General features: G+C 46.5%; 1 protein-coding gene across 2 annotated transcripts in view; it reads left to right on the top strand.

Moving 5' to 3' along the window:
• Window positions 1-24,255, top strand: part of mgl (low-density lipoprotein receptor-related protein megalin) — a 128,651-nt gene that overhangs the window by 84,168 nt on the left and 20,228 nt on the right. For both annotated transcript variants that reach the window (XM_089264935.1, XM_089264936.1), the window contains 2 exons: window positions 18,456-18,620; window positions 18,709-18,840. In XM_089264935.1, the coding sequence (XP_089121061.1) occupies window positions 18,456-18,620; window positions 18,709-18,840 (297 nt within the window). The remainder of the gene's footprint in view (window positions 1-18,455; window positions 18,621-18,708; window positions 18,841-24,255) is intronic.

A 24,255-nucleotide genomic window follows, 5' to 3' on the forward strand; every position in this document is an offset into this window, starting at 1 on the left:
TCCGTCAATTTGCAACGTTATCTGCATACAGCTAACCAGATAGAGGGGCTGCATTCAAGCAGCAGCAGCTAACAGGAGAAGCAGTAGCAGCTGGCAGGAACAGGAGGAGCAGCCAGGTGTTCCATACTGAAACACGCACGTGTGCGCCTTTCGTGTCGACGCATTCGTGTCGGGGTTTTGTACAACTTCATGTTTAATTTCCATAATTTATTTATGTGTGTGCGCTGCTTGCGAGAGAGACGGAGACAGAGACGGAGACGGGGAGAGTGGGTGAGCGAGGCAGACAGAAGCACACACTCTCTACCAATTGGCATCGCCGTAACATTGATTGGGAGATTTGCTGAAAGCTCATTACCAAAAATTTGCCAAAGTCATAGCTAGACAAGCTGCTAAGTGCACGACAGTCGAACCTGCCTAATGCGAACAGCAAATAAGCATCGATTTTTCGCATAATGCATAGAATGCTGCATCTTTCACATAGAACATTCACATGCTTATCGTTTTATTTATCGACAAACTCATCTCATTTCCTTATCGATAAAAATCGAATAATTCCCCTTTTTAAGCAAAGCTTGAGTTCTACAATTACCGAAGGATGTTTGGTCGCTCTAATGAATACAGGGACTTTCCCCTATACCTCCTCCCTTTCTCATCATATTTACAACAACAAAACTGTATTCTGAGCCTGAGCTTATGATCTGTACTTTGGTTAAAGAAAGTTAAAGCCGACATAAAAATGAATTTGCCAAACCATCCTCAACGAGGTATTTCCTAGTCGAACATTCTGGACTGTAGCAATACTAGCTGATTTCTATATGTTTGCAAATATGTCAAAAGTTTTCCATGAGACTCATTTAGTTTGTCAGCATGCGATTATTTCAGCTTCCTTCAGATTCCGTCAGATTCCTCTGCACGTAAATAAATTCTCCTGCTCGTCTCTCGTAACAGTTTTACAATTTGACGCACATACGACATTGAGTACGATCCAATTGGCAGTAAAGGTAACCAGCTCTACTTCAGCTTTCAAAGGGAACACTGTAAGCGTGCACACAGACTCTGGCATTTACACATATCTGTGTGTGCGGGTGTGTGTGTGGAAAGTCTAAAGACATAAAGCAGATGTTGCGAGCTGATTGAAATGCGAGAAAGAGATGGAGAGAGACAGACTGAGAGGGAGTTTGATTTGGAGCCACCTGAGCTGGGAATTGTGCGTTAATCGCAGCAGCTGATGAGCGGTGTTAGCACTTGCGAGCTAATGAAATAAAATACGCTCGAATATGCCTTAACGGCATCAGTTGCTGCTGCTGTTCGGCTTCAGTTGTGCCCTCTTCTCGGCTGGGGCGTTAATTTGCATGCATAAATATTTCAAAAAGACGCGCGCACAATCTGCCCGGCCTTTGCAGGACTCTCGACTCATCACCTCACTGACAGAGAGGGAGACTGACGGCGCGAGAGAGGGAGAGGGAGAGAGAGAGAGGACATGAGTCGTTGCTCGCCTTCGGTCCAAATGCCACAATGTTTTGCAGGTGTTGCGCTGTAAGTTGATACGCAGTGCTGCCAGCAGGAGGCGGGAAGCGCCGCCAAATGCCAGCAAATAAAATGTAATGAAAGCCTCAGCCAAATGAAATTTTCACACATACACACACACACACAAACAGAAACACGCAAATGGTTTGGCGTGTGCTTTTTGTTGTGCAACTTTTCAATTACACGACTATGCAAAAGCTAAAATCACACGCAGAGCATAGCAGAGCGACGAGCGTGGCAGGGCGTGTCGGCCTGCCGAACACCATGCAACCGAGTCGCGGCAGACAAGTGCAACCGTAACAGTAAAAGTAAATGTTAATTGGCTTTTGTATTTGGCGCGCTTCAAATCACAACGAAGCAAAACATCCTGATTGAGAATCACAGCGAGTCCTTTGACTCAACTGAGCGAACGACGAGCCGAAGAACTCCCCATTGAAGTGCAGAAGTGGAGCGAGGCCTTTGTCAACTGCCTCCATGCGAATGCAGCTTGCGAATTGACTCACATGCTTTTATAATGAATGCAACTGTAAAGCACACTGTCTATAAACTAGAGCGTATGCAAGCCGTAGATAGAATCGTGTCCATATTGGAATTTATGCAAGCACGCTGCCAGAGACTCGAGCTTGAGGCTTACCTCTCGAAAATGGTCCGACCTGAGGGTATCAAAGTTTGTAAGTCTCGTCTTTAACAAAGAGTAAGATAGAAGTGTTTACACCCCCTGAGTATCATTATATTCCTTATCGACATCAACTCTATTGTAGATTTTATGAGCCAATCTTTCATTTTTATACCCATTTAAAGTAGGAATAGAGTGTGTATTGGATTTTATAGACGTGCATGCAACAGACAGGAGGAGACATGGCAGATAAAGTGTATAAATTCTTGACCAGAACAGCGAGCGTCTATCTGTCCGCAACTGTGAACGCAGCAATCTCGTAAACCGCTTGACCTAGGAATCTGAAATTTGAATTGTATATTCGAGTATATCATGCGCAGCTGAAAACAATTTTCCATTTTCGATAGCTCATCTCAGTTTAACTATCGATAACAATTTAACTTTTGACATTGTTTGTTGACATGGTTGGTGGGCCGTAGAGCTAGAAGTTTTGAATTTACTTTCTGTTTTGAATATCATAGATATCGTTACCTTTTTTCTCACAGTCCTAGTCCATCATTTCCTACTAGTGTACTTCGTATTTGTGTTCTAGTGAAGGGACGCTAACGAGAGTTGGCTTTCAGGCGTGCACCTCCCCAACCCTAAATCCCTGCAAAAACTACTGAGATTGCTTGTGCCCAAAAAAACACACACACATATATATATAGACATACATGCATACATGTATGCAAAAGTTAACCCACCTGCAGTTATTTGCTGGCGGCATGCGACCTGGCTGAAAGCATACTTTTTGAAATTTTCAACGCGTTTCGCGCGGGCGTCAAAAAATGCGCTATTTGCGACACTATTTAATGCAGCAGCAACAATAAAGCAGCAAAGCGAGGCGGCGAGCGGGGTAATAGTGGGGGAGTGGTGGGTGGTATTGTGGCACGAATAGCGACAAGAACAATTCCATTTAGCCGTGCCTTTTGCCCATTCTCATGAACAAAATTGAATTCAATTTTTATGGTTTCTTCTCTTGTTGTTGTTGTTGTTGCTGCTGCTGTTTCGCTTAATGCGTTCAGCGCTGGAAACTGTGCTATTAACTTTTCTGGTTTATGCTGCCTCCTCTCGTTGCACAGCGACAACACCAGCAACAGCAGCAGCAGCAGCAGCAGCAGCAGCAACAGCAACAACATGAAATGGAACAGCAACAGCAAGAAACTCATTTGGTTCGCACACTTCACACGGATGGAGGAGCGCAGCTCCCTCGGCAGTTGCCTTGCAATTTTTAGGTACGTTGCCTGCAGTCTTTGCCAAGGATCTGGCTGCTCCATTTTTGTGTCCTCCCCACTGCCACTGCCTGCCCCTGCCTGCCCCTGCCTGCCCCTGCTGTCCCTGCCTCATCTGTGGCAATGTTTGGGCAACCTGTACCCCTTGCTACTTGCTGCTTGTTTGCATTTAAAGTAAAAGTCGCAACATTCATTTTGCTGTTTGTTATGGAATAGAAAAAGGGTAGCCAAAGTGGGAGTGAGACAGAGACAGGGGAGGAAGAGGGGGGAGGGAAGAGAGGGGCTGGTAGAGCAGCTGGGCAGTAAAATTTAACAGTGCCGCCCACAGTCGCGTCTGTCAATATTATATACAGCGGTTGCGACCTGACTCTGTTTGTGTGTATTTGTGTGTGTGTGTGTGTGCGTGCAACCCCATTTGCAGCACATGCAGCAGTGGCAGTCAAGTCGACTCGCTTGCAACATTCAAGCATAAATATGCATAAAAATGTCGCCTCATTCAAGCTTTTATTGCATTTTATGTTGGGGTCACTGCCTGTGCACACGACGCAGCGCCCTCTATCGTCATCTAACTCTCAACTGTCTCTCCTCTCTCTCTCTGCATGAGTGTGTGTGTGTGTGTTTATTACATTTGCATCTAGCTGCAATATATGAACTATATTTTTATTGTTCCTTCAGTGGGCCCCGGCTAATGCTCTATTTAGTTGCACAATTTGTGGGCAACGCATTTCCCGGATAGCATCGGCGCAATATTATGATATCATATTATGACTGTGCCATGCATGGCCAATGGAGACACACATACCCACTCAAGGTATTGTCATTTAAAGTGCCACTTGCCACACAAGCGGCGCAGCCAACGCAGCCAACGCAGCCGTGCCGTGAGGCATCTAAAGTTGGAATCGGACTTGAAGGGCGGTCGGGCGGTCGGGCGGTAGAGGCCGAGGGCGAGGTGTTGCATGACAAACGTGGCCACAGACAGGCCGCACATAAGAAAACTAGCTGCTAGACACACTTACGAGTGGCAAATGCAAGCCATATGGCAAAGAGGTCTGCAATCGGGGGCGGGCAGGAGGCGGGACGGACCCAAGCACTGAGCACCTTTGCATGCCAACGAAACATTTTAGCTGCCGGGCTGATAGCCAGCAAAGGGGTAAACTCTCTCCATGTATGTGTGTGTGTGTGTGTGTGTGTGTGAGTGTGCAGAACTTTGAAGAGCCTCCAAGTGCAGAACAGCTTGAGTCAAGTGCATTAGTTTGCAGTTTATGAACTGCCTCGGGCTGAGGTAATATGCATTATTTTGGCGCTAGCTGTGTGACCAAATCGTAAATACTTGTGACATTATTGATTTTAGAGCAGGGAACGCATTTGCTGGGCTCGGCACGGAACACAGCAATAGAGGTAAATGCTTCCACTTATTACTTTAAGCAAAACCCATCCTGGGGAAACTTCATCGACAGACAAATTGGGCAAGGCAAACAATCTTATCTAGACTGAACAAGAGCTCCGCTCTGGCTGTAGAAACTGTAAATAGACATTCAGGGTTCTGGATGAATGAGGGAGAGCAACTCCCGATGAAGGAGGGAAAACTGCATAGGGTTGCACTCTGCTACATTTATTTTGAGTGAAGATGCGAAAACCTAGCATGTAGGGAGAGACAATCTAGTCTACATAGAATGAATATAAGCTCCACTCTGGATGAACCCATGAATGAGGGAGAGCGATTGCCGATGAAGAAGGGAATGCTGCATAGGGTTGCACTCTAGTACATCTATTTTGAGTGAAAATAGGATGACATAAACAAGATGTCAACGGCATACAAGGAGAAAAGATAGTTAACCCTCGCTATTTCCCTCCTCCTCTCTGACTTTACCTACCTCTTCTCTCTTTCTCTGGCCTCTCTCTCTGTCTCTGTCAAGCATTTTCCATCTCAGACTAATCTCGTCGAGAGACCCCAAGGGAAACTATCCTATCTAGATCGAGTATGATCTCCGTTGTGGCTGTAGAAACTGTAACAAGACATTTAAGGTTATGGATGAATTTTAGTTTTTAGGGATTCCCGATTAAGGAGGAAATGCTTTATAAGATTTCAGAGATAATGATAATGTCTCCCACTCCCTCTATCTCCCTCTTTCTCTCTCTCTCTCTCTCTCTCTCTCTCTCTCTCTCTCTCTCTCTCTCTCTCTCTCTCTCTCCCTCTCTCTCTCTCTCTCTCTGTCTCATACACACTCTTTCTCTCTATGTTTGTCTATTTATGTTGTCTACCCCCCAATGCATCCACTCTGTATCCTGTCCCATATGTATGTTTCTGTTTTGCTCTCCCCCGCACTCTCAATCAAATTTCTCTCCCTCTCTTCTTCACCATCTCTAAGTCCGGCCTTGATCACACTCCTTCTTTGCTTTCCTCTATTACACTAGCCTTCGCCTACTCTCTCTCTCTCGCTCTCTCTCTCTCTCTATCTCTCTCTCTCTCTCTCTCTCTCTCTCTGATTTGTTTACATGGATGTTGCGATATGATTTATTGTACATTTTCGACAAAAGCTCATTAACTATTTAACGCGCTTTATTGAATATGCGAGTCGATCGATTGGATATCCAGTAAACAGTGAAATCCGCACTCATGGCTAGTTTCTGGCATTGCGGCCAAAAGACCAACGAAATTTGTTGCACGAGCGGCGGGCGAAGGCCGGAAGCGGGTGCAGGGGGTGTTAGGACTTTGAATTTGAAATGTTTATTTGGCTGCACATTTTGGCTTTTATGGATTCCGGCTTTTGGCTGCTCAGTGCTCTACATGCCTCATTGTCATGCATATTTTTGGCAATCATTGGCAAATGGCATTCGAGCTGAGCTTTCTGCTATTGTTAATAACCAGACGAGATATGTATTTGTTGCCGGTCGGCCAATGGCATTGGCATTGGCATCGAGGCAGACACGGCCGACATGGCGGACTTCCTTGAGCGTTTTGCATATTTCATAAGCCGAAAAGTGTTCGCTTAGAGCGAGACAAAAACAATTGTCACTGTCGTCTGCGGCAGATCCAATCTTAATCCTTGAGCCCGCCGGCTGCCAGTCGTTGCCATTTTATTTTGCATCACAAAATATTCATAACAATAATTTGGTTTTAATTAAAACTGTCCCGGCTTTTTGTTATTTATTTATTTGGGTCAACGCCACTGACAATTTCACAGTTTGGCCAAAAAGGCAACAACTTGCCAATCCAGCCTTTTGTTCACACACACACACACACACACACACACACACAGACGCACACGCACACCAACACAATAACGAGCAAATGTAGGCAAAATACGTATACATTATTCATTTTACAAGTAAGCAAACAGTTTATTGTATACCTATTCAAATACATATATACGTCCGTATGTAGCATACTCAACATATACACATATGTATGTTTGTATGTGTTTGTATATATACACACATATATGCAAGTTGTAAGCTCCGTAGGCAAAACTCATAACAATTTAATTAATTTTCCTTGTTGACTGTCAATGTCTCTGACTCTGTCGATATATCTCTATCTCACTCTTTTTACGTTTTTCGTTTTCTCATTCCCTGACTCTTTCATTATCTCTCTGGTTTTCTGTCGTATTATATCTCTCACCCTCCCTATCTTTCTCTCTCATCCCCTCGCATCATGTTTCTCCCGCCATCCTTCTTTCTCTTTCTATCGACCTGTCGCTCTCTCTCTCTCTCCCCATCTATATCTATTTATCATTCTATCTCTCCATCTCTCTCTTTCTTAATTTTTCTCCTTATATCTCTTTCTCTCACTATAGCCCTCTTTCTCTTTCATTATCGATCTCTCTCTTTCTTTCACATTTCTTACCTAACCCTTATGTATCTCTTGCTCTCCCATTTTCACTCAATCTCCCTCTCTCCACCCCTAATCAGCAGCTGATACAAGCATCGACTCCTTCTAAAACTCACATTACATCATCTGGTATAACTACCAGAATATTTCAGAGCAAATCATATTAGATCTAGCAAAGTGGGAAAATAGTTTCATCATCGACTCAAGAGAATCCGATTAATCAATGCTCGTTGCTTAGTTAGAGTCTGATTGGAGTAGGAAATGAAAATAGTTTGCATCTGGAATTTTTGTAATGCGTGTCAAGCTGGGCCGCCTTTGAGTGGCGAGAGTTCGGAGTGCAGATTAATGTCTTACACTTGCGAGTGCTGCGAAGACTGATCGAGGGAGCGCCGCTCAAATTACCGACGCCGTCGAGGCGGAAGTGAAAAATAACACTTTGTGCGCCAAAGTGGCGAATTTAATATTTCCGGTCCACTACCCACGCCCAGAGTCTGGCCTCACTCCCACTCCCACTCGCAGTCCAAGTCCCAGTCCCAGTCCCAGCCCGAATTCCAGCACCAACCTCCCGCCCCCCGCTGGCTGACCACGGACCATCATTGTCGTTGTTGGCGCCATTGGCGCTGTTACCGTTGCTGCCAGTGCTCCCAGCTGACCTGCTTTCCCGGGAATCGGCTTTGCATGCCATCATACCCTAGCCGCGAGCCGAGGCGAGCATACCTCTACTCTGCAGCAGCATGGCAGGCACTCACACTGCACCGACTCCTTTCAATGGAATTTCCACAGACCTCAGCCGGAGTACAAATTTATATTATACATTGTAGCTAAAGGCTCTATCGAAACGTCAACTTTCCAGCTCCAGCGATTCCTCGTCCTCTGAGCCACTGCCTCTCGGTAAAGGGCACCTACGTTGCCAACGTTGCACGGCCATTGACAGTTTTTGTCGTTGTTGCTCTCGTAATTGTTGGTTACCCTTTCCAGCGGCGTCGCCTAGGTGGCAGCAGCTCGGCGCGTTTTACATTTTGCGGTCGAGTGCATTGAAATTTGGCCGTGTGGCCTGACCCTAAATCACTGGCCAGCGCTGCTCCCCCTCCGCTGTCCGCTGGCCAGCTGGCTAGCTGGCTCGCTGGCTCGCCGCTTCGCCGACTCTGCAACAGTTGCCCCGCGGCACTGCAGCCATCGATTATTAACAGCACAGCACAGCAGAGCAGAGCAGAGCAGAGCTGAGCTGAGCTGAGTGGAGCACAGTGAAATGTCGGGCTAGGCTCCCCTCCCTGCTGGTCCCGTTGTGCGCCGTGATTTACGCGGCCTGGAGTGTCGCTCAACGACACACGAGGGCCTCCCAGAGGCCGTGCAGAGTTGAGACTTAAAGCCTCGGCGTTGCGATGCATTTCATCAATTGCTGGCAATTAAAACGCAAAGCGCAGCAATTTCCAATAATGTGCAGCCGGCGTAGTGCCAAACAATTTATTGCCACGCCCACGCCCACGCCCATGCCCCGAATTGTTTGCCGGCTAATGCTAATTTCGCGGCGTCTGGCAAACAGCGTCAACAGCAATAAGCCACGGGGAAGCCCACGGCAACAGCGCGACCAGCGGATACCCAATGAGAGCTGAAACTGCGAGTTGACCTTAAGGAATGTATCGTTAGCTGCCCAGCATCAAAGCATGCCCGGCTGAGATGCAGCTGGAATGGCCTACGCCATTCGCACCGCTCTCGAGCATGCCCTCGCTGTGGGTCTGGGCAAACGCAGGGTATAACGCGGCGAGCGAGAGTGCGTGATTTCATTTTGAATGCGCTTCAAAAATTTGAAATTAATGCGACAAATGTGGCGCGCAGCAGAAGGACACAGTCGCCTGGCTAATTGATTCGATATGGCTGCCATTTCACTTGGCCAGCGGCAAGGGCAAGGGCCAGGGCAGTGGGGAGGGGCAGCACCGTCATAAAATGCCAACTACAAAAGGCACATCTAAAGACGCTGTCAGCCTTGTCCCGTTCTGTTTCTCTGTTTCTGTCTTTTTCTCTGCTTTTTTGCTTAGCTGCAGCAAAACTTTGCGGTGTCGCGTTGGCTAATGGCGCTGTCTCCGAGCAGACGTACGCACACACACGCACACACACACGTACACAGACACAGCATGCAATGCTCTCGGATAGAGGCAGACGACGCGACCGGAAATGCTTAGCTGGGATTTCTCGCTGCGACAAGCGAAAAGGCAGGCGCTGACAATGTCATTTGTTTCCGGCTACGTGCACTTTGCACGTGCTCGCTGAGCTCCCTCGCTGCCGGCTGCTGTCAGGGAACTTTTTGGAGGGCCAGCGCTTGTCACCTGCTGCGGCAAGAGTACAAACCCAACTTCAATTAAACATAATTTGCCGAGTTTATAAGCGCCAGCCACAAACATTTATTGTCTGTCTCTTTACTGTCTATCCACTTGTCTCATCTGCATCCCCATCCCTCTCATCCCCCCCCCCCCTCCATCTCTCACTCCGCTCTCTAGCTGTCTGTGGGAAATTTTAGCTTTTAGTTGCAGCTGCCCCGCCCATAAACGCCCACAACCGCACGACGCCGCGTCTAATTATGCATCTAATTAGTAACTGTGGATGCTGACGCAATTCTCGCCAAATTAATTTTGCAGCTTGTGCCATAATAAAGCCAGCCCACAAAAGCTGCACAAAGCCAACCGAACCACACACACACACACACTCACACTCACTCACACACACACACTCACACGCACACATATGAAATGAAAACTCGTTCTATTCAAAAATTTAACACGCATTTCTTACCATCAAAAACACAAGCCACAAAATAAAAGTTTTATCCATGGTCAGCCCCTGGGGCAAAGATATTTTATTTACATCTATATTTATATGTATTTATATGGGTACATAAAAAATAACGGGCTTTATTCCTGGAATCATCAAAGGCCTGATTTCAATTTAAACTAAAATTCGGGTACACTCGAATTTATATAAATAAAAATCCAGTTAAATTTCATGAAAGAGTATTTAGTTTTCCGTAATGTCTGCCTGTCCGTCTACCTGTGCGTCTGTTTATCCCTCTGTCCATCCGTCAGTTTATACACATGTCTATCCAGCTGGTCTGTCTGTCCGATTATCCAGCTGTCTATCCGTCTGTCCATTCGTCCGATTATCCATCTGTCTACCCGACCATCTGTCCATCTGCCTATCCGTCTGTGCTTACGCCTGTCCATCCGCTTATTTATCCGTTCGTCCATCCGTCTGTCTATCCGTCGGTCCTTTTGTTCGTCTCTCGATCTGTCCATTCATTAATACATCAATCTGACCGTCCGTCTATCGATCCGTCCATTTGCCTCTCCTCGAGCTCGTCCGTCTATTGTGCACATAATTATGTCCGTTCAACGCTTCCATCGTGCATTCGTCCGTCCATTCGTATTTTGTTTTCCGTCCGTATGAGCACAATCATTTTCCTTTTATTAAAGCTAGACTTTGAATTTGGATCATTCAAGCTTTCCTTATGAGTTTTTCATATTTAATAATTATTTTTTAATAGGCGCACATACCTCAATATTTAATTAGTTAGTCCACCTCGAATTTCTTCGAAATACCCACTCAATCGACTCATGAGAGGGGTATTCATTTCAATTTTCCCCATCTCTTATGCACTTTCAACTCAGTGATAATGGGCTCTAGTATTTAATTTGCGTCGCTGGGCCGGCAGCGCTATCTCAAGAGCATCGAGCGACTATATTGTGAATAGCGCAATTAATGATATGTTCTGCTCAACGGGCGCGTAAATAAATGCTGGATGGATCGTAACCTTTTATGGGGCAGACGACCCGCACGAAAGTTTCGCTTGAAATTCAGAAACTTTTACTTGTTACCTTATGGCCGAAAACTTGGAATAGTTGCGCCTTTAACTGCCGGCCCATAAGAGTGTTTAGTTTCAAACTATTTCCATGTTCGGCCACTTGGTGAATCTTTGATGTCCTGGCCAAAAGTTGCCAGCGGCCGCCGTCCTCAGCTCGATAAATGAATCAGGAGAAGGGGGAGATATGCGGGCGGTATGCGGTAGTCGGTAAGAGGGAGGCGGGAGGCGGGCAAGCAGGGCGCTGCCCTGTTACCCTTGCACGCTTCCGTTTTCGCCACGACATTATCAAACTGCACGTTATTAGGTATTATGTTGTTGTGTTTGTTTTTGTTATTAGTATTGCTGTTGTTGCCGGCGTTGGTGCTTCTATTTGTTTTTATTGTTATGGGCAATGTTATGGTTGTTGTTCGTGCTGCTGCAGTATCAACGGTTTTAAAAGCTTACGAAATATTTGTAATTTTGTCACGTTTTAACTTTGGCGACGTCACTTAAAATTACATTTAAAAAAAAAAGCTCACACAGAGACACACAGAACAAAACAGAAGAAAAAAATGAAACGGAAGCAAAAATAAAACAAAGGTTCGTCAATTGACCGACCGAAGGATATGCTGCACCTTGGAATCTATTTGCATGCCTAGCTGGAGGTCGCTCGACTCCTAGTCTATATTTCATTATGCTCGGCTTGAGCTCAAGATGAACAAACGGGGCAATTATGCCCACTTGCCTGGCGTACAGGGTATGCAACAGAAGCAACAGAAACGACATTTTGTCAGTCGTTCCTAGTTGTTGCTGCTTCTTGTCAGACTGGCAAAAATCAAAAGTAGATGGATGGATGGATGGATGGGTGGATGGGTGGATGGGAGCTGGGTCGGTGGCTGGCATCCTGCCTGGCATCCGATTCAGCTCCTGCAACTCGGCTGCCTGGCACTCAATGTGCCTGACTGCCAAGTTGCACACGTGCTGTGCCTTTGCGAGTAGGTTATCAGCAGGACTCTCGCACGCCCCGCCCCGCACAGCACTTAATGAGAATCATGCCGACCAGCCGATTGACAAACAAAGAGAGCAATGAGTGCGGATCCAAAGACAAATACAAATCCAAACACAAATGCTCAACATGTGACTGGAAACGCTCATGTGACATGCAAAGCAGCAGCCAGCCAGCCCACTGGGCGGGGCGCTGTTGTATTGTAATAATACTAGAAGAAGCTAGCCCAAGTTCGCTTGGCAAATATTTCGTGCATATTTTAAAGGCATGTAGAATAGAATGCCAAGGCCAACCCGTGACCAACAGCTGCAGTCAGCTGGGGGGAAAGAAGTCCTTCGGGGGCTTGAATGATGGACTCCTCCGACTTACATTGGCTACAAGGGCATTAAATATTGCGTATACGACTCACGCTGCTTGTGCCCCCCGGCCAGCCAAACGCTTTAAAGAAAAAATGGCTGCTCCACCCTGAGTATGTCATGAATAGCTGGCATTCCATACGGAGTTGCCCATTACTGAATATTTAACGCCACAAAATCACAGATTCTGTCAATGGCAGCAAACAGCAAGCGGCAAGCGGCAGACGGCAACTGCCAATTGGCAAGTGGCAAGCGGCAAGTGGCATGCAACGGCGTTGCATTTAAAGTTTGCACTTTATTGCTCTATCCCTCGGCAAGTCTCGCCTTAGCTCTGGCACTGTTTTGTACATTACCGTCATGAATTTCCATTACTCAGCCACTGCAGCAGGAGTCGGGGCGGGGCGTGGCCACAAATGTGAGATACGAAGCGCCATAACGCGCCGAGTTTCCAGATTCATCAATGAATTTATCAGTTTTTATAGGCAATTTATTATTTATTGATGGCAATGCCGGGCACCCTCTGCCCCTCTACCTCTCTGCCCGCCTGGCTGCTGGCCTGGCACAGCGTCTGCCAACGTCTGCATAAAGTCGATCCATCTCCAGCCATATATCTAGCATACTTCTCAGCAGCAGGAGGCGGCACGGGGCGTGGGAGCTTGTGGCAGCCGAGGCAAATGGGCGAGTTACTGGCAACAGATTTCGGACGCTGCGCTGCGCTGCTCTGCGCTTGTTTATGGCACTTTTCGATTCGCTTTTTATGAATGATGTACCCAAAAAATACGCATGACATATGTACCCATACAAGCCATATACATAAACGACTCTCTGCGTGCCAGTGCAATGCGGTTGAAGCGTAAAGAAATGAAATAGCGCAAGAAAACGTGCAGAAAAACTATAAAGAGAGAGAATGAGAGAGAGACAGAGAGAGAGAGAGAGAGAGAGAGAGAGAGAGTGCTTTGAGACGACAACGATGAATGTAATCCAAACTTGGACCAGAGTTATGTGAAAATAATGAAGCTACATAATGGTCTACCTTCTCTCTCTCTCTCTTTCTCTCTCTCTCTCTCTCTCTCTCTCTCTCTCTCTCTCTCTATCTCTGGCATGCCCCTTCCCCTTTACCGCTGGCAGCTCTCGTGTGGCGCAAATTATTGCAGCTGCCGCCGCACATCACGTATACGCCGCTTGGCCCCGCTCGGCTGCAAATGGCAACAATTTGTGCGGCTGGCATTTAGCTCGACCGAATGGTAATGCCACTGGCGTGTGGCCCGGCCATATTAATTATTTATAATGGCGCATTGATTATTGAAAAGCATAAAATAACTTATGAATATTACAATCTGCGCGCGACCCACTAAATTACCGCATGACAAATGCGACCGCTGCGAAAAGTATTAAGTGTAATAAATTACAAGACGCAAATGCAACAACAACAGCGACAAAATGTCAGGCCTAATTGATGGCAGTGAAACGAGCACCGACTGCGTAATACCCTGCTTAGTAGTTCAATTGAATTCTATTTGAAGCCGCTCCAATTGGAGTTTGACTTTGTGTTGGTAGTTGATCCCATTGGATTTTTGTTTCAATTGAAGCTTGAATAGGTCGGATACTGAGTCCATCTGGCAACTCTACATAGTGCATCTCTACATCAAAGAAAAACACGATTTGTACTATATTGACGATAATCATCATTTGATTTGGCTCAAAGAGATTTGAAACATTGCTCAAATGTCCGTCTTCAATCTGTACGGCGTAATGTGCACGTGTCTCTCAAATTGTATAGGGTTACCAGATGGACAATTCGTGGTGGAGAATGAACAGCACTGTGTGTCATCAATCGCATCCCCTTCAAACTGATTTTACGTTTATGTCGTTGTACAATCACCAGCTTCATATAAATGTATATGTGTATGTATGTGCATATGAACGTATTACAAAATGCATAAATTAAAGAAAGGGGAAAAACAAAACAAGAGGAGAAGTGCAATATTGGAAATATTTATGCTGCAATAACCCATTGGGCTATTAATATAACAGCGATGCGGCAGTTGCAACAACATCTGCGGGAAACAGGGGGGCGGAATGGCAATTTTTAAGTAATAATAAACAATAAATAAAAGCAATTGCATTTGGCGCTCTTAGCAAATACCCTTTACATCAACATCAACATTTGCCGTGCAATGAAAGGCAAAACAGGAGCGAATCGAGAGCTGCAGCTGCGGGCTGCGGGGCGCAGCAATATAAATAAATAAAAATTAATATACAATAGTAAAGTTTGCCGTGAACCAAAGACAACAAGCAACAGCAAACAATCGCACGCACGCACGGGGCAAGGGGAGGAGCAAGTTAAATAAATAAATATAGTCCCAAAAAAGCATTCACTGGGCCGAACTGAGCCGAGCTGAGCTGAGCTGAGCTGAGGCGAGCCGAGGTGAGCTGAGCTGAGGTGAGCTGGACGCATGGTGCATTGTGCAGCTTAAGCAAATTGGCAGGCAGAGCGGGTATATTGCCGCTCTGCATGCTCGCTCAACAGATTCAACAGCGCTTCTCTGCCGTAGATCCCAATCGAGGCCAACGAATTGATACTCATTTATCACGTGCTTAGCTCAACATTTCACGCAAATTAAACGCGATTTCCATTGCGAATCAGGGGCTAAAAACTTGCGGGAGCGAATCAAAGTCGAGTCGAGTCGCGCGGAGCCGGCTTATGCAGTCAGGCAGAGCTCTTGGCGAGCCGAATGCAATAAAAAGTCAGCGTGCAGCAGACAACCGGGCATAATTGCATGCTGAGAGCGAGATAGAGAGAGAGAGAGAGAGAGAGAGAGAGAGAGAGAGAGAAGGAGAGAGAAGCAGGCAGACAGACTGAGAGACAGACGTGGGGGCCACTTCGTTGGGGGACTCATTATTATGCACACAGGCGGCCTATTATTTTTAGCGTCGACTCTGTGTGTCTGTGTGTGTCTGTGTGTGTCTGTGTGTGTGTGGGTGGGTGGTTGGGTGGGGTAGCGCGTGACCGCTGTTTGCTTTTTTGTTGCTGAAATGCAAACATTTTTTAAATTTATATTTGATGACTTTTTGCGTTCGATGAGTGCGACGGCAAGGCGTGCCATGGGGCGGGGCGGGGCGTGGGGCTGGGCTTAAAATTCCATAGCATACTTCAAAGGGCCATCGGCACTTATTAATAACAATGCATGGCGCCTGCTGCCTGCTGCATGCTGCATGCTGCCTGCTGCATGCTGCATGCCACGCGTTGCACGTACTCAAAAGCGCCTATAATTAATGACAAAAAGCAATTTAAATGCAAATAATACACATGAGTTGCCAATTTACTCGCAACCGGCGCACGGCAAGGCTGGGCAGAGGGGGCGGCAGGGCAGGGCAGGGCAGGGCAGGGCACGGCAGAGACGACCTCTGCTAATTATACTGTTGCGGCACCCACAATGTATCTGCTGTTGAGGAGCAGCTGCATCCCTGCAGCTGGCAGCGCTGCCAAGTGCTAAACAATTGTGGCCTAATTTGTTTGTCAACGCTGGCAAAATGGCTAGAGCCGGCGGGCAGAAGATGGATTGAGATAAAACCAAGCAAGAGCAGAGCCAGGACCCAGCGAGCGAGCGAGCGAGCGAGAGCGGGTAGGAGCGCAGCCAAGGCGAGTCGCGGCTTGATTACGTGCCACTGCATCCAACTGGGAAGTGACTCCATAAACACGTCTAACAGCAACGGCAGCGACTGGGCGAACGTTATGTGACACACGGGAGAAATTAATGCTGCCAAAATGCGCCGGCTGCGCTCATTTCTGCTCTGTCGCTGTGGCACGTTCCCCAAACAGCCGCAACAACAATAACGCCAGCAACAAGGACTAGCGACGACAGCCAACAGCCAACAGACAACAGACGGCAGACGGCAGCCAGCTAAAAAGAAGTTGCTACCGAGATTTAGCCACAAACTTGCCAGCTTTAATAGGAGCCAAACATGCTGGCCCGTCTGCGGCAGGGACCGTAGCGCCTTGAGCTCTGCCCCAGCCCCTGGCCACACCCCTTTTGCTGCCACACTAATGCCCTACTCAGCCAGGTTATTAAAGCTTAGCCATGAGATGTGTAACATGTGGATATACACATATATATATGGTATTAGCTGTGTTTAGCTAAAAGCAACTTTCGTTTCTTGGATATGGATATATTAGCAAAATTCTATGCATTCACATCTCATCAAGATGGACCACATCTAAACTTGCCTTAAAGTCATTCGCAAGGAAACTTGCTCTCGCCTTGGAGACTCTGGCCAGGCACAAGGGTATTCAGGGCTCGCAGCTCCACAGCTTGGGCTTCCTGCTTGTTTTCTTTTAATTTAAAGCAAGCCGCAGCCGCAGCGAGCGTGCCAAACGCAGACTCCAACTCAGCATCGATTCCATTCACAGCCGTAATCGCAATATCAATATGAGAGCCATTGCCAGGCAATGGGCAATGGCGACGCTGACAGTGTCTTGCCGTCACCAGCTAAGCACCAGAAATGGTATATGGTCGAGTGGGTAACTGACCTTAAGCTACTATTAAGCGAAAGTCTATCTGAAATTGTGAAGAAGCGATAACAAATGGAATTTTCCTTGCCTTGAGATAATTTACTGAGTCTGCCTTTGCCTGAGCTATTTACCAGTAGCTTCTATCCTATAGAAATTCTGAGAGAAATCTGAGATAATTTACTGAACTTACATTCTGAGAAATATTTTCGCTTCCTTCATGGAAAATTTCAAATCGATAGAAAATATTCTATTTATTTGAATTTTCCTTAACTGACTCACCTTACCATAAGCTCATTGTCTTATATTCTTACATATAAAGTAGACTTTAAATAGAAACACTAAAAATAAATGTTTTAGCCAAATTTCTTTAGCTTCTATTAGCTAACCATCGGTTGAGTTATTTTACAGACCTTGCCCGAAATTCTTTAGCTTCTCTTTTCTAAATACCGATTGAGTTACCGAACTGACCTCAAAAGTCTATTTCGATTCGAACGAGAGTGCTCTAGTCGAGACTGATCGACTATGAGATCCCCTGTGGCCTTCCCAAATACTGGTATTCCAATAATTCTTTACTTCGTCTGTCTGTTTCATACCTTTCAACAGAACCATCATACCCCGATTTGCCATTTTCAATGTATTCAGGGTATAAGAACTATAAAAGTCAAAATTTGCCTGAGCTTGAAATTGAGTTCCTTTGATTCGAGTAACTGAACTGAGCTTTTCGCCAGGTTCTTTAGCTTCTGCTCAGTAACTTTAAATAGATGCGATGCCCGAAATTCCTTACCTTAAAATTGATTTTTCCATCTCGACTTCGCAGTGTTCGATGCAGTAAAGAGTGTAGCCGAATAGGATATCATGGAATTCGGACTCCCACCTTCCTCCTCCCTCCTCCCTCCTCCCTCCTCCCTGCTGCCTCCGCACTATTCATCAACATTGTTTGCCATTTTGTTTTTATTATTGTATCGCAAAGCCTTTAAAGTCTGGCCCAGGCGCCTATAGAAAATCTCTCTATAATAACAGTGGGTGTAGCCCGGGTTTATTATGTCCAATGTTTATTTTCGTCCCTTTCTGTAGAAAAGTTACGGCTGCCGCTGCTGCTGTTGTTATTGTTGTTGTTGTTATTGTTGTTATTGTTGTGCGGTAAAATGCACAATATAAGAGTCTTTGGGCAGTCGAGCTCTGAAGTCTGCATTAAAGCGCTCGTTGGCCCCAGTAGTGGGCACAGAGCTCAAATGAAGTGAATTAAATTGCAGACGAATTATAAAGACGATTGTGAATCAATTTCGTTTGAATATCCATTCGAAACTTTCGATCGCCCAGCAGTGCCCCGGTGCAAACGCTGCGCTCCACTTGTGGTGAATTGCTCTCTGATTGCCGTTTCGAAGAACTTCGGCGGGCTCAGTCCAAAGTCGGATGGCTCAATTGGATTCAGGCCGCACAATGAATGACAACCTGCTGCGCTCTAAATACTGTAATTCTCATGTTTTTCGTTCTCCTTGCAGGCGTGCGACTGGGCGAGGGCGCGGGCAGCAGCTCGATAGCCGCCTCGAATGCGCCCTGCCCCCCGGAAATGTTTCGCTGCAACAATGGCAAATGCATAACCTCGCACTGGGTCTGCAATTACCAGAAGGACTGTGACGATGGCGAGGATGAGATGCAGTCGTGCCGTAAGTAGACCCACCCTGCCCCACCCAACTCCAAGGGCAATTACCGCACTCGCTCACTCACTCTCTCCCCTCTCTCGCCACATTGCAGCGCCGCCCGAGTGCGAGGCGCCTCAGCTGAACTGCGGCCAATATGTCTTCAATAAGACGTACTGCATCCCCCAGCACTACCGCTGCGACATGATCGAGGACTGCGAGGACAAGTCGGACGAGGCAGAGTGCCGTAAGTAAACCGCATGCATATTTCAACAAATTCCCCCCCCCCCCCTCGCCACTTCCGTGCCCGTTAACCACAAACTGTGTGTCTTATTCCTTTTCAATGCAAATTTGTTGAGTCAGCAAATATTTGTGAGCATCGCTTGTGAGTGCAGCATCGGCTACACCTAAAACGTGTACCTCCAGCACACGCACCAGCCTGGCCCCACCCGGTCTTCATCACGCTCCTTCACCTTCAGCAGCCCGATTAAATTTACAGTTCATTTCAGTTCAGTCGGGCTCAGAGTTTCGTTCGGTTCATGTGTGCGCGCCAACAATTTGCTTAGCAAAATGTTTACATTTTATTATACCAATTTTATTTATGCAAATTTTGCCAAATTCACACACACACACACGCACCCGTACACCCACAGTCAGACCGCATTTTGTCGAAAGTTAGCTCTTGGCAATTGCAGAATCCCCCAAAAGTTGGCAAATTCCAAAGTTAAGTGTGTGTAACCAAGGTGCGCCACGCAAAGCAAAGCCAGGACCATTTGGTCCTGCTCATGCAGGGATAGAGCAGCGGGATTTACGGGGGGCTAGAAGCGGAGCAGCTTACACGGTGCCAGCAAATTTTTTTTTTTTTTTTTATTTTATTTCCTCTCCTCTTAGATGTTGACTGCTCAAAATCAGCAATTTATGAATTCAATTTCAAGTAAGCTTTTCAATGTAATTCAAACGAAGCTCCATCCACGCAGCATTTCTCTTAATAGATTCCTAAGAACTCATGCCTCAAGTCGAATTTTCCTTGACTGACTAATCGATTTGCTCACTGATATTCGTAAGGTAGTCAGGCGCCTCAATTTGTCTTGAGAGCCATACAGAAATCTATAAAACTGTAGAGTGTTGGAGTGCCCAGCTGGGAAATACCTGGAATTCTATGATGACCTAATGATTGGAAATACTCTAGCCAATACACATGTGGGCAAATATATACACATATACATATTCACATACACATATATGTAGGAACCCTGAAATTGACGATGACATGCCTGCAAATGGAAGTCGAGCGTCGGTCGCCGAGAGCGCAAGCTTTGAGCTCGAAATAAGGAAGACGTTAAAACCGTTCGAAAATGAGACATTGAAAATCGATTACAGAAAAGTTTAAAAAAAGACAGTAGATCTCCGGCATTAGATCACGTTAATAAATTTGATGGTTGAAGTGTTCTCTTGAAATTCAAATGCTGAAGATGTGATAAAATGAAATATAATAACAAAGTCTATGGAAATGAATCAAGTGGTTCATCAAATCAAATGGAAAACTTTGCACGGACTTAGCTCGGTTTTCTCTCATCGAAAAGTTTCCATTGCTTAAGCACTTTCACCATTTGACTGCAAAACCCAATCTTATATTTCCCTTAGGATAAGAGAAAATTATATATTTTATAGATCAGATATATCATATACTGTGAATAGCATTTTCGCCCCTACAAGTTCAATCCAGGTATTACGAATGGGAATGTAACGTGATTATTATTCGATTGAGTTCAGTCTTCAATTGATTTGATTTGGCTAATGCACGCACACACCAAGATAGTATGTGTATTTTACAGTTACCTTAACAGCTCGCCAACGAGATTGTAGGAGGGACTCATCCCCAGCTCTGCAACAACGCAATGCTTTTGCCTTTTGTAAATCAATCACATTGTTGATATTCGATAGCTGCAGCTCCTCAGAGGCAAATACTAATTGAGAGCTGCCCAGTGCTTGCTTGACTTGGAATATTTTGAAGATGTTTTGCTTGAGCGGGCTTTGGATTGGCTTTAACGTTTTAGAGGCAGCTCCAGCTAGACGCCATGCATCTTCATCTGACGCTGGCGAGGAGATCCCAACTGCTCGGCCGACGGACCAGACCATACGTACGGCACACTTTGATTAAAACTTTTGTCCTAGCACACAAAGGCGGGGGCCAGAGGGCGAGAGAGTCTGGGAAGCGAGCAGCTGGACGGACGAGTCATGGTGTGGGTGTGGGTGTGGGTGTGGGTGCAAAGGCCAGCTGCATTTATTGCTTGTTATTTAAGATTTATAAATTTAAATATCTTTGAGCGACCAACTCCTAAGTACTCCGTTGCCTTTACAACTTTGCTTAAGCTTTGACTGACGCTAGACAAACGCGCACAACTTTGTCCTCAATGTGCCCGTCCCTCTCGCTTCGCTCTCCTCCTCGTCTTCGTCTTCGTCGTCGTCTTTCGAAACAGCTCTCTCATATTGCTCCTTGTTAAAGTTGTTGCTGGCTCTGTTATTGTTGTTGCTATTGTTTTGGCTGATGCAAGATGGCCAATTTGTCGGAGAGCAACGCTTCGCTCGCTCCGCACCCCCCGCCTCTCTATAGGCATTGACTGGCGCAAGATCAAGTTTAAATTTGGTTTTAATTTAATAAGATGCGAGCTAAACTCTGTCTCGCCGCGGATATCCTTTACTATTCTCCTCTCAATGGGTATATTCTGCTCTGAAAGTGCACCTAGCTGAATGAAACGTAGGAGTTGAACGATAGTTGTGTGAATTTATCTGCATTTGACTTCTTATATGGATATATTCTCTATGCTCTCCATGTATACAAACTGTCCCTAGATCTTCTCTCTCTCTCACTCTTTCCTTCACTATCATTCTCCTTTTCATAAGCATCTTTAATACCTCTCTCTTGCTTCCGCTGTCTTTCTCCTATCGAAGAGGAAAAGAAAGATCAAGATTTCATTTTCCTCTTCAGTCCCACTCTCTTTATCACTTGCTTCAGCTCTCTTCTCATTCAACTTCTTTCTCTATCATTTTGTCGCCTTCTGTCCCTGCTTATCAATCCTTTTCACAATCTCACTCGCTCTTTCAGTCAACTCATTTCTCCCTCTCTGCCTTTCTCTCTCCCTTTCCGTCCTTCACTCTCTTTCTGAGTCATTATCTTTTCATTTATTTCTTTCTCTCCTTCATCCCTCCCTCTCTCAGATAGTCTCCTTCACTAAGTCCCTCAGCCATTTCGCCTTTCTATTTTCTCCCTCTAACACACTCTCTCTGATTCTCACTCTATGTTACTCTCACTCTCATCCACGCAATCTCATTCTCGTTCAATGTCACTCTCGTTACATATCACTCTTTAACTCTCGCTCTATGATACTCTCACTTTCTCTTTTTCCCTCTCTTTCATTCGCGCTCCCTGTCTCTTCCTCTCTCTCGCTCGCCTAATCATTTTCATGTTGTTCTTACAGGGTATCTGCTCACCGATCAGTTACCAGTTCGCCTCAGACATTCTGTGCGTCTGTCTCTTACAATAATTTATCGCGCTTAAATGGCGACAAAATGTTCGCTCTTATTGCGTTCTCAACTTATTTATTTTGCGTACGTGTCAACGCGTCGTCTCTGAATGCCTTCCCCGTCTGCTAGTTGTCTGTCCTCGATTTCCATGCTGGTGTCAGGGGCTGATTTGTGTGTGTCTCTCTCTATGAGTCTGTGTGTGTGTGAATGTGAGTGTCTCTGTCTCTGTCTCTGCCTCTGTCTCTGTCTGTGTGTATCTTGATGTGTGTTTGCTTTGCGGGTGCTTGTCTGTGTCTCCATCACCGTTGGCATCATCTTCGCCTTCGCCTTCGTCTTCGCCTTTGCCTTTGCCTTTCATATCGCCATCTCCATTTCCATTTGCGAGCACCTTTGTTTATTTAATTTATGGCATATAAATATTAGAGCGAGCTTATTTCAACTATTTAATTACTTCAGGTGTGCGTTAAGTTGTTTGCTTTGCCCCTGGAAATTAAACGTGAGCTTTTCTCACCGCTGCTCTGCATGCATCAGAGCCACCGCAACCTGAGGCTCTGAGGCTTTGGGGCTCCGGCAACTAATAGTTTTACAGCAGCTCTAAGCAGAGCATTAAATACAACAACAAGAAGAGCAACACGAATAAAACAGAAAAGAAGAGAGAAATCCTTTCGACGAGGTCACCCGGCCAGCAAGCAGCGCCATTGAGTGTTTAATTAAATGTCCTTATGCAGACGTAGCCGCTGTGGCCCGGCGTGGCCCGGTGGTGCGGCATAGACGGCTTGGCTTGGCTGCTGTAAGCAGAGTAACTCAAGTAGCGCGAGTGCTTTGCAGCTCTGCTGCTGCCTGTGTCTGCGCTGTGTCTGTGGATAGCTCGAAAACAGCAGTGGCTTCCATCCATGCCAACACCTGGCCTGGCCCTTAAGCCACCTGAGCGGAGGTGCGCTTCACAAAGAGAGAAAGACAGGCAAACTGCTTTTAATTGCAAACTGGGTTTGGCATCCAAATGCGCATAAGATTGGCGGAGGAGGAGTGGGTGGGTGCGCGAACTAATGAGGCAGCTGCCTCGCAAAATGAAAGAAGCGTAAAAAGTGCGTAAAAGCAGGCGCCCAGCAGTTACGCCCCCAGCCCCATGCGCCCCCTTCCGCGCCCACACCCCAAAAGGTGAACAACTAAAATGATCAACTCGACTTGTTGTCCGTTGCCCAGAAGTGGGTACATTTGGCATTCCATCCACTACACTTTCACTAAACGTTGCCTCCACACTCTGCCCCGTCTTCGCCTTCGTCTCCCGCTTGCTGCCCATTGCAGGCAAAGCTGTCGTAAACTGTCGTTGAACCCGGCGAAAGTTGGCAACAACTGACGTTTATTTGACTGCAGCTGTCAGGCCAGTTAGACGTGCAGAAAAGCTCTGAGCCATCTAGTCCAGCGGAGATGGACCTTAGACGAGTGGCTTGTCGGTTGGCTGGCTGGCTGGCTGGCTGGGTGGTGGGGCTGCAACTTGTCGCGCGTAATTACACAAGGCAATTCAACACACACACACACACACACACACACAGAGGCACTAATACACGCATACGAATCACAACTTTTACACTGCGCGATTCGTTTGCTGCCTGCGATAAATGTTAATGCACACATCCAGACCAGACCACCCCTTACACCCCACCCCCTCTCCCGCTCTCCTCCTCAACGACCACGCCCTCCACTTACCAATTAGAAAGTGTTGCACGGCATGGCGGGGCTCATGTCGTGATGTGAGGCAGGCAGAAGCCAGTGGCCACAGGGCACTTGAAACTTCTCCACATTCCACCCCCTACACTCCTACCTCCGCCGCCCCCCCTTCGGGCCATCGCTCTTCACAGTGTTTATAAAGTGCCAACAACAGCGCCGTCCTCGCAGCCAGTTAAAGTTTTCAGCTCAACTTTCTGCGCACTGCACAAAATGTGAAAAATGAAGCAGCAGTCGAGCGGCGCCCCAAAACCCAGTGGCATGCAGCAGCGAGCAGTTAACGGCCTGGCATCCCACAGCCCACAGTTCACAGTCCACAGTCCGCAGCCCACAGCGCAACATTCAGCATTCAGCATTCAACATTTTTATGACCTTGCACAAAAGTTGCAGTCAAGCGTCCAACCGTCCAGCC

Source organism: Drosophila navojoa, chromosome X (assembly GCF_054131105.1).
Source record: "Drosophila navojoa isolate 15081-1374.11 chromosome X, UAZ_NAV_1.0, whole genome shotgun sequence".
Lineage (NCBI taxonomy): Eukaryota > Metazoa > Arthropoda > Insecta > Diptera > Drosophilidae > Drosophila > Drosophila navojoa.